Genomic DNA, 11642 nt, shown 5'->3' on the forward strand with positions numbered 1-11642 from the left:
AGAAACTAACGTTCATATATGATTATCCTGTGTTATAGAAGTACTACCAAATCAGTGAACACTGTTTTTCTCAACATCGCGATGGGGTGAATAAGTTGGTCATTCAGAATCTATACTGTCACAATAATTGTATCAAATATTAGTTAATGGTGTATTTCCTTATATTACAAATAAAAATCACAGACAGGCAGAAAGAAATGCGTGTATGTGAGTGAGCGCATGCGTGTCTGTGTATATGTGACCGCCGCAGCTCCAAGATGAAAGAACCTAGAAACCTGAAATTTTGCACCCATACTAGAAAACCCTGAGAGTTTACACCTGGATATTATTATTTATCTACGTTCAAGCGCGCATCGTTTTATGCGAAAAATCACATAGAGAAGAAATGTGCTCATCATAGCACCAAGAGGAAAGGACCTAAAAACATGAAATTTTTCACCCATACTAAGTGGATCCTGAGTGTATGCACCTGAGTATTATTACTTATCTTATCCACGTGCGTGCGTGCATCTTTTTAATGGGGTAAGCTAGCGAAAAACCACATATAAAGAAGTGGTTCTTTATATTACAAATATAACTCACAGACAGACAAACATGTGCGCATGCGTATCTTTTTAATGAGGCTATCTAGCGAAAAACCACATAGAAAAGAAATGGTTCCTTATATAACAACATCTGATATATAGAAAAGCCAGTGCGTTTTGATATCAATGCGTTCCAGCAATGGCTTTTATATCATATTAGAACGCGTTGTTAGCAACAAAAGTATAACCTAATATTGTTATTAATCTATGTACTGAAAGTATAAAGTGAAATGTATAAACTACAAAAACTGGAAAAATATTTGTTGATTTCTTAACTTAGAGTCTCCGTTGAATAAAGAGTTTTTTAAAATTAAAAACGTTGGGGATATAATAAAAAAATACCTTAATTCAGAAATGATTTAAGCTTAAAAATCAAGCGTGGCGTGACACACACTGGCTTTTATATAAGTTAAATAACGTGACGTATGATGGCATCTATAACATGGTCATCTAGAATATACCAGCCTAATAACCCGAGCGAAGCCAGGTACTTTCGCTAGTATATATACACATATATGTATAGTTTAATCCAAACTACCAGATCCAAACACCTTATCATATAAGAAGTCCCAAACATAATCAGTGATCGCAAGAGAAAAACAGAATTATTCTTATTGGTTGGTTTTTCTTTGTTGTTTGTTATTAAACACAAAACTGCACAAAGAGCTATCTGTGCTCTGCCCCCCACGGGTACCGAAACCCGGTTTCTAGCGGTATAAGTCCGCAGACATACCGCTGTGCCATTGGGAGACTTGTTTGTAGTTCAGCACAAAGCTACACAATGGACTATCTGTGATCTGCCTACTACGAGTATCGAAACCTGGTTTCTAGCGTTGAAAGTCCGCAGAATGCCGCTGTGACATTGGGGGGCATCCTTAAAGTGGCAGCATTCGTCGCCTAATTTACAGAATATAAAATCTCGACTTTATAATTGTTTATATGTCAGTACAGTCAAACTTATTTTATTAATTAGATGTTTTAGATAGTACTGATAGCCCAAACTCATAATTCACTAATGAATTATATGTATATATATATATACACACGCATATAATTTAATAATATCATAATGTGAGAAAAACACGTAGGTTCAAGAAGTTTTGATACAAAATGATAAAAACCCTATAACCCGAGCGCTTTCGAAAGGTGAATCTTTCTTCTTCAGGGGCAAACTGGGCAATGTAATAAAATATTTATATGTTCAGATATTTTATACGTATATAAATTAATATATATATAAGCATATATATTGCACTAGAGGGCACTGGGTGTTATATTGTATCATTTGTGGTATTAAAAGTGTTTACAATTTTGATAATAATAAAAGTATATTTTATACGTAGTTAGGAAATTAATGTAAGTTTGTGTATTGTCCTGACATTTTATTTGATCGAAATATCTGAAAGAAAATACCAAGCTTTTATTAATAAGTAGTTTTAAATTATCTTGTGAAGTTGAAGACTGTTTTGAACCTAGTTTAGGCTATTCATAAAGTCCGAGCCGCTAAGCCTACTTAATAACGTGTCTTTGTAATTGAACTCGTACTTGGGCTTGTTTTGGAATTATGTAATGCTTAATTAATGAATTTCCTCCTTCCTCTTTTAGTTGCCTCGAAAGAAATGTACAAAGCTGATTAAAAGTTCAATGCAATATGGATGTAAATATTGGTGAGGTAGCTGCCTCACGAGTCTACGTGACCCGGTTCATAAAACATTGAAAGGTTAGCTGTGAGGTATATAAAATTAATAGTAATATTTTTGTTCCCAGGAACCCATTTGTTGACACCCAATCTCAACTTAATAAACTTTGAAAGGCTTACTTGTAAGCAGGGCTGCTAGGGCAATCTTCCTTTATGAGACGTAACGTGTAAGGTGCCATATGAATGGTTTATTCAATATTATTGGTCCAACTTTTCATGAGTCTGAACAGTTTCAGTTTCAAATAATTTCATGGTAGCAAGGATCAAAATGGCAGTAAATCTTTTCCAAGAGAGGGAAACGTCAGTCTTTTCTTTTGTAACATACCTCTATCATCACATCAGAAAAATGTACAAGTAAAATAAAGTCACAAAACAACAAACTTGTACAGTTTTATGCAAGTTTCAAGTCTACAAAAGTGACGTTATTGTAATAATGGATTTCCACCATAACAAGCATGGCAACAGACCATTACTTTTTCACTTTCAAAGGAAAATACATTCCAAAATGTATAAAACCAAATTTATAAATCTATAAACAAGTTATATCGATTCTGGTTTTACTTATTTCTTTTTAGGTTGTACAAGTTTTTCTTGTCCAAGCCTTCAAACATTCAGATTGTGTTTATGACTTTCGAACCATAGAATGGTCCCCCTCACATACAGCTATTGTAAGATGATTTTATCATACAAAACAATTGGAAGCATGGTATTACTTTATTTAAGTTATAGTTTGTAGTATTGTTTTATTTGTATAGTTTTGGTATGGTCAGGCTGGAAGGGAACCGGATATTCTTGCCCCTTGGCCTTTGAAACCAGATATGCTGCTGGATTGAAATTAAAATACTGGGTTCTGTTGCCAAGAAGAACCTCATACTTGCTTACCTTGCTGTTTAACAGTTAGTGAAGTACTAACATTTAGTTACTCAGAATTTAAATCAGTGACTTCTAGGACCTAACTGTGGTTTCTTCGACTAAATTTGAAATTTTCAAACTTTATCATGGACACTTGGGCATATGGTATCAAAATCCCACTTAATGTTTAGATAGCTTCACCTGGCAGAGTGCCTGTTATGTAACTTAGTTCCATATAAGATATAATTGTCTTAGTGCCAACCTAGCTTTGAGGTTGGTGGTTCCAAACCCTATTGTTATTGCTGGAGTTTCCCAGAAAATTGATAATAAGGGTACTCAACAGTAGAAACAGTTGTCTAATCTTTATATAAGTAAGATGTTAAGAACAATATATTTAATTAGCTACACTCATTACTGGGTTGGGTTTAGTTATGGACTTAGTAAGTAGCTTGCTTTGATTAGAAGTTAATATTGATTAAGCATTTAATTTCTTAAAGGCCTTGTTGCTCGTTGGGTTTCCCCTTTTTACAAAATTTGAAATGCCTCTTTGAGTGTTTACAAGCTGCTTACATTTCTCAAAAACTTCAAATGAATCCACTTTTTATTTTCAACTTCTCCTTCTAATCTGATATAGTCTCTTTTTTTTTTCTGCATAAGATTTCTTCCAACCATTATTCAAGTTTGAGGTGCCTCTGAAACTACCTTATGTCTGAACTGCATATCTTGTGTGCAGTTGGTATTGCTGGGTAAAAATCATTAGTGGCATCACCAAAACCAGAATAGTTTAGCTCAACTATTATCTAGTTTCAATAGACAATAAAATGAACGCTTGCTTTTAAACAGCTTGGGCTGTAGAAGATTATTCTAATGATCATATTGCAAGGTCTTTTAACATATGGGCATGTTGTGTAGATATGCTTTGTGGTCTTAATAATATTAAAGTTGCCAGCTATGAAAATAATCTCATGAAAATACTTAAAATCTGTGAATAAGGTTTGAATTATTCTTTAATAGATGTAGTAGGCCGTGGTGGTAAAAAAGTCAATTGGAAAAAAACAAAACAAAGAAAATTACACAAACAGGTAAAAAAGTAAAAAAAATGTCCTATATTTTAGGAATGGTATAAAATGACAAATTCCAAAATAAGCATTTTACTTTTTTGTTATCACATACATGCGTGAACCCTGTAAGAGAAAGAAAATTACACAAACAGATAAGAAAATAGAATTTTTTTATATTTTATGAATGTTATAAAATGAGAATTTTTAAAATTGATTATAAAACTGTATGAATAACAGCTTAATTATTAATTTGGTTGGTTTACATGGTTTAAATAATTAGTTTAGGTTTGGCTTAGTTGTTATTGATACTGTTTTTGAAAATAACCTTGACTATTTACCTGTTTTGTAATTTTCTTTGTCTTTTTTTCAAATTGATTTTTTTCATTGTCTTTATTATCTAGATTTGTTATAGGCAACCCATTCACAAATAGCTTTTAATCAACATTCATTGCAACAAAGCATTTCTGATATTTTCAAGTAAAGTAAACAACACAAGCCAACAAAATATCTTCAAGTGTTGGATCTACATCTATAAAAGTTGTCACCAAGAAGTTTTGTAAAGATGTCCATCACACTCAAGGTGGATGGTTAAAATATATTCATGGTTACAATATGGTGCAGAATAGCATCTATTTTTATGCAAAACCTGCATGAAATCTAAGAATTTTATTAATTTTACTACAGGATGAGATGGTAGTGCTAGATAAGGTCATTCAGCCCTACCATTTTTGTATGCGATTTAGTTACTGAAATTTCAGTGCCATTACTTGTTATTTCCCAGTGAATAGTTTTCTTATTTTTTAGTTTCATATAATTATTATTGTTTTAGAGGTTTGAAAATCTCTTATTTATTTAAATGTGATTTAGATATATTGATGTTTATAATTGATATCTTAATTTAATTTTAATTTGATATTTAATACTGCATATCGTGCAACATGTACAGTTTATTTTACGTGTAATAAAAGTGCATAATAATATTGATAAGATACAATTTGAATTATACTAACTATCAATTCCAATGAATTTCTGAACTTTTCTTATTATTGCTTGTATGTTGTTACTTTTTAAATTGCTCTTGCACTTGAATTTGCTGCAATAATATATAAATATGTTCATAACTTGTACTTTTTTCATATTTTTATGAAAAGTTATCTAAATTATCTTAATTTTTGTTGAATTGCTGATATAAAATACCTCATAAAAAGTGGTAAATATTGTCAGCTGTTGAAAAAGTATATTCTGATTTTAACAAATGATTAGTAAGATAGCTTTATTTTGTTGTGTAGTGTTTTGCAAGGTTGCATTTGACAGTAGAAAATGAATGTAGAAAAGTTTTAAACCATTATCGTTCTTAAGTCTTTGTGGTGCTCAGTTGAATTAATAGTGGTGAATATTTAAACACTTTTACACACTCATTTAACCAAAATTTGACAAAATCCATGCTAACAGTTAGGCTTCACTTGAGATACTGATCTCCTTATTAAGAAAAATATATATTTGTTGATAAGGATTCAGAAAAGGGCTACTCCAGGGATGAAATGGTTGTCTTTTGCAGATTAGTTAAGATAACTTATTTTGTCTCAAAAAAAAAAAGGTAAGAAGTGATCTTATTGAAGTTTACAAGATTATTTAGGCATTGATATGATAAAATGTCTGATTTTTTTATGCTATGTTTTGAAGACAATAAGATGAGTGGCCACAGGTTTGAGATTTGGAAAACACAGACTAGGCTTCAGTTAAGACAGTTATATTTTTTTTATATATTGGCTTATGGAATAATAGTAGAGGCCAGCACTTTATAAGAGTCTAATAGAAAGATTGATAATGCCCTGAAAAATAAAGGATGGATTTAAGTTTTTACTATTTCAAATCAAACAAACTACCTAATGGCAGGTTATCTACTTTTCTCACACTAATTCTTTTACAGTTAACAGAGAAAACTTCAAATCCCATAGTCTAGCTTCATAACTCTTTCCTTTGAGCCAGAACCTCTGTACCATATTTTTCTCCAGGCTAAAGAGATGATCTGAAAGTTATCTTTCTTAGTGAGCATTCTTCCTCAGATTTTTAGCCCCTCCATTAATTGATTAACCAAGACAGTATCTTCATAAATTAAGTCCTCCATAACTGCTTTCCTGTTTCTTACCCTCAGTGATTTGATCTGATGAACAATGCAAATATTACTAAGAAACTTTTGTTATCAGACTCCAACCCAAATACACATTATAGACATTCCAAATAAGATATTCCACAGTATCTAAATTGTCATCAGCATTCTGACTATTTGTTTATTAGCAAGGAAATTCAGCTTTTTCTTCTGTTGATTATGTTATAACGAAAAACAATTTTTTTCACAGCCATTTCATCAAGTTTTTTATTTGGTCAACTCTCAGCAGCATCAGATTAATATCAACATTTTTAGAAGCAACTATAACTTGTAATAGTAGCAGCAGTTATAATGTTCAATACTAGTGGAAGCAACTATAACTTGTAATAGTAGCAGCAGTTATAATGTTCAATACTAGTGGAAGCAACTATAACTTGTAATAGTAGCAGCAGTTATAATGTTCAATACTAGTGGAAGCAGCTACAACTACCAGTGGTAGCAACAGCTATAATGTTCAACACTAGCAGCAGCAGGTACAACTGCCAATACTAGTAGCAGTTATAATGTTCAACACTAGTGGCAGCAGCTACAACTGCCAATACTAGTAGCAGTTATAATGTTCAACACTAGCAGCAGCAGCTACAACTGCCAATACTAGTAGCAGTTATAATGTTCAACACTAGCAGCAGCAGGTACAACTGCCAATACTAGTAGCAGTTATAATGTTCAACACTAGTGGCAGCAGCTACAACTGCCAATACTAGTAGCAGTTATAATGTTCAACACTAGTGGCAGCAGCTACAACTGCCAATACTAGGAGCAGTTATAATGTTCAACACTAGTGGCAGCAGGTACAACTACTAGTGCTAGCAGTAGCTGTAATTTCCAATACTAACAGCAGCTGTAAATTTCAGTACTAGCTAGTGCTAGTATGAGAATAAAGAAATAAATTTACTCATTTACTATATAGTTGTAACCCCCACTAAAATTGTTTTCCAACATGAATGTTTCTATTTAATCTATAACAATATTTTAAAGTCAGTAACATTTCTCTCATTTATTAGTTTACAAGTAAACCTCTCCAGAAGTTTTTTTGTTTCATGTGTAATGAAATGTGTCTACATTTGCTTATGTATAAGTTATGAGTTTGTAAAAAAGGGCTTTTAAAATATACCATATTGATGTTTTACTGTCAGTTTTATTTAACACACTGCTAGTAAAACATCTGTGCACTAAAACTGTTAAAATTGATGGATACATTTAGAAGATTGTTATGAACTATATTTTAACTAATATTTAATTAATTGAAAACAGTGTTTTGTCATTTCATATCTAGTTTCAACAGATCATGGAGGAGATTGTAGCAGATGTGGATGGTATAAGGTTTGATATTGAAAATGCCCTGGAACAGCAGCTTGGAGCTCTCCCATTACCTTTTCCAGGAATGGACAAGTCAGGAGCAGCTGTTTGTGAATATTTTACAAGAGGATTGTGTAGCAAAGCAGGGGCATGTCCTTTCCGTCATGTTCGTGGTGATAGAACAGTTGTTTGTAAGCACTGGCTCAGGGGACTTTGTAAGAAGGGTGATCAGTGTGAATTTTTGCATGAGTTTGATATGACAAAAATGCCAGAATGTTATTTTTATTCCAGATTTAATGCTTGCAGTAACAAAGAATGTCCATTCTTGCATATTGATCCTGAAGCTAAGATCAAAGATTGTCCGTGGTATGACAGAGGGTTTTGCCGGCATGGACCGAACTGTCGACATCGCCACACGAGAAGGGTAATATGTATCAACTATCTTTGTGGATTCTGTCCTGAAGGATCAAACTGTAAATACATGCATCCCAAATTTGATCTTCCCATGCAAGACTCAACTCAACAGGGGAAAAAACAGTCAATAGTTTGTCACTATTGTGGTGAGACTGGGCATAAAGCAGTTGCTTGTTTGAAGATGCCACCAGAGTTGAAAGAAGAACATCGTCATAACCATATACAGATCATCCAAAATATTAAAGCCCAATCAGACTTACAGATGCAAGAGGGGCAGAAGGCATTTCGACCACTAGATCAGGTAACGTGCTTCAAATGTGGAGAAAAAGGTCATTATGCAAACAAGTGTCCTAAAGGTCACCTTGCCTTTCTCAGCTCGGCTTTGCAGAGTACCCAACAATCTGAAGATAACTGAACAAATTGAACAGCATGTATGGTGGACGAGAGAGTTTGTTCATAAACCATTCCTGGGACAAAGAACATCTTACTTAAGGTTTTTAATTATAATACTGAACATCAGAGGAAACTCGTTTATAACTGGTGTATAAGGTACATACTGAAGGAAGAAACCAATTAAAAAAAAAGTGGGTATTGAATGTTTCATTGATATGTGGCTTACGTAAAGGAAATATGATTTATGTTCGTGTGAATTTTAAAGTCTGTACAGTTGTATTTCTGTCATGTCTCCCGTGTATTTAAATGAAAGTGAATATTTGAAATAAAGTATGTTCCATGTGTAGTACTGATCTTGCTGGTAGAGTCACACCCCAATTCTAACCAGGGGTGTAATGCTGTGAGAGTGATTTTGAACAGCACTCCTACATATTAGGCTGGAGTTGCGTTTTTGACACTTCAGAAACTAAAAATGTTATAAAAATTTTTATTCAGTTTACCATCAAAATTAAGTGTTTTTCATAACCAAAAACTCTCATAGTGTCAGGAATTGGTGTCAGGCTCAGTAGCTGTTGTCAGAGCGTTAAAATGGTGGAATGTTTTTTGTCATATACCAGGTGATTATTAAGGCACACGAATATAGTATTAAACTACTTAATAAAATACATTTTTCGATTATACTGTGTTTTTCAAACGTACACTGAAAGGGCTTATTGTTTGCATTATATACAACGAAGGTCGCATTTTATTTTTTTTAGTCATTTGTGTTGGCAGGGCGGGAGATATGCAAAACATTATAAAAGTAAAAGTTATTAATAGTGTAATAGTTAGAAGTATGATAAATTAGCTTAATCCCGTCGTATAGGGGGAAAAAGTGGTTTTTTTCTGGGTCCGGCATGACCAGGTGGTTAGGGCGCTTGACTCGCAATCTTAGGGTCGCGGGTTCAAATCCTCGTACCACCATATATGCTCGCCCTTTCAGCCGTTGGGGCGTTAAATGTGATGGTCAATACTACTATTCGTTGGTAAAGGAGTGGGCGGTGATGACCAGCTACCTTCTCTCTAGTCTTTACCTGCTAAGTTTGGGACGGCTAGCACAGATAGCCCTCGTGTAGCTTAGCGCGAAATTCTGAAAATAAATGTTTTATGAACATGTTTTCTAAAAATGTATTATATTAACATTATACGTATAAAGAATGTCTATTATTTTCTAGTATTTCACGAAAACAACATTTTTGTGTATATTTGGTCATCTGTAAGTTGTCCTTGATTATAATTTTGACTTATGAATTCTTATGTTATGTTCAAATGCTCTTCTTGATAACTCAAAATAGATTGAACTATGCGAAAAACTCGTTCTCGAAGAAATATTCTTTTATTGTCTCTGCGATGAATTAATTGTGATGGCAGAGGCAATGTATTTTATCGTGAATGAAAAATGCACGAAGGTATATCGTTTCATATAAAATGCTTATAAATTTTTAAGTAAATTAAAAAACTCTTACTTAAAGTAATAAATATCAATAATAATGTATTGTTTCGCCATCTATTGGTTTGAAGAGATATTGAAATTGTTTTTGACACAGTTAGAGCTGTTTATTATGTAATATGATATTATTTCTGATTACATCTGTAATTGTCCGAATATTCTAAGATGTTGTTGTAAATATGATAATAAAAAATATAAAGTCATAACTGAAATAGGATTTAAACGCGAGACTTCCACATGGAAGTTAAGAACTATAACGACTGCGATACCCAATATTTGAAATTGAAAATTAAATAATTCAAATCCCTAATGTAAACTGTCATGATACACTGGCTTTTTCTAATATTGTTATATCTTGCTCTAAACACGAGGAGTTAATAATTAAAATAGTTATAAAAAATTTCCACTCGACTGGGAATTGAAGTTTAATAAGATACGCGTTTTTAAAACTTGTTTTATTAGTAGTGATTTTTATGTGATACCCAGTCGTTTTTACTTGTTGCTTAAATTAAAAGAAGTCGACTTGTATATTTTTTCTTGTTCATATACGTGTATGTAAGTAGTCTCAAATAAGTCATGATGCATATATTCTGTATTTAAAATGGACCCGTGATGGTGGGCAGAGCACAGATAGCCCATTGTGTAGCTTTGTGCTTAATTATAGACAAACAGTTAAAATGGACTCATAGAAATGGAAATTAGGTTTTAAATACGATATATTTACCCTGATGGTGATATCACGCGCTTGGCAAATTTTGATAGGGGTCCGGCACTATAAGACCCCCAGTGGCTTAGCAGTAAGCCAATGGGTTTATAACGCTAAAATAAACATGTTGCGATACCCGTGGTGGGCATAGCACAGATAACTCATTGTGAAAATTTGTGCTAAACAACAAATAATACAAACCGGCGTTATAAGATTTAACACCATACCACTAATCCTTACGTAGAGAATTATTAACCAGAAATGTCACTAAAGGTATTAGTAATATGTAATTTTGTTTATGTATCCAGTGTTAAGGAGTGTAAGATATAAATGAAAATTACTGAACTTACGAGTAAGACGTGAACGAGTCTTAACTTGGACTGACTGAGATATTTAGTAAGGTATCGCACGAAAAACTGTGCTTAATTAATGGCTTAAAAAAATTAAAAAACTCCACTGCACAACGAGTTTACTGAAAAATCTGCTCTGAAATATCTGAAACTGACCTTGAAAAACGTTTTAAGTGGAATGAAGCCTCTACAAATGATTTTAAGTAAATGTATATAACTAAGCTTTTAGAAAGCTAGAGTAAAATTCTCAGTTGAGGAAAAATTAAGCGATAAAACAAAATATACATTTTGTAGTTTTTATTATTACGTATGTTTCAACACGGAAAGTTTTGTCGAAAGTTGTTTAACGTCACCAATAGGTGGATCACTCTTTCTAGTGACTATACGTGTGAGTTGAAACGTTAAATTCTGGCAAGTAAAAAGGGATGCAAGTAAGTTGTTAGTGCATAACGTTGACTACTACAAAATTGCTTAGCATCTTGTTGTTTTTTCGTATAAAAGCGAAAATTCTTTGTAGAACCAAGCTGTACTTAATACCACATGGCTATTCTTAGTATATAATGTAATTCACCAATAAATGTCGTCATTTTTACAATATTCAAGTAGTTTACATTTTAACGATTAT

General features: G+C 32.8%; 1 protein-coding gene across 6 annotated transcripts; it reads left to right on the forward strand.

Moving 5' to 3' along the window:
• Positions 1-1835: 1835 nt before the first annotated feature.
• Positions 1836-8818, forward strand: LOC106478412 (cleavage and polyadenylation specificity factor subunit 4-like). Of its 6 annotated transcripts, none has more exons than XM_013938955.2 (2): positions 1836-1940; positions 7643-8818. In XM_013938955.2, exon 2 carries the CDS (start codon positions 7655-7657, stop codon positions 8492-8494), a length of 840 nt encoding a protein of 279 aa, XP_013794409.1. In that variant the 5' UTR covers positions 1836-1940; positions 7643-7654; the 3' UTR covers positions 8495-8818. The 6 variants fall into 6 exon arrangements, with proteins under 6 accessions (XP_013794409.1, XP_022237707.1, XP_022237705.1 ...); XM_022381999.1 differs by having other exon boundaries at positions 1856-1874; XM_022381997.1 differs by having other exon boundaries at positions 1860-1940; positions 7621-8818.
• The last annotated feature ends 2824 nt before the right edge of the window (positions 8819-11642 follow it).

Source organism: Limulus polyphemus, unplaced genomic scaffold (assembly GCF_000517525.1).
Source record: "Limulus polyphemus unplaced genomic scaffold, Limulus_polyphemus-2.1.2 Scaffold209, whole genome shotgun sequence".
NCBI classification, from domain to species: domain Eukaryota; kingdom Metazoa; phylum Arthropoda; class Merostomata; order Xiphosura; family Limulidae; genus Limulus; species Limulus polyphemus.

Excerpts from the sequence above, each read along its gene's own strand:
- LOC106478412 (XM_013938955.2), top strand. The coding sequence starts at position 7,655 with ATGGAGGAGATTGTAGCAGATGTGGATGGTATAAGGTTTGATATTGAA.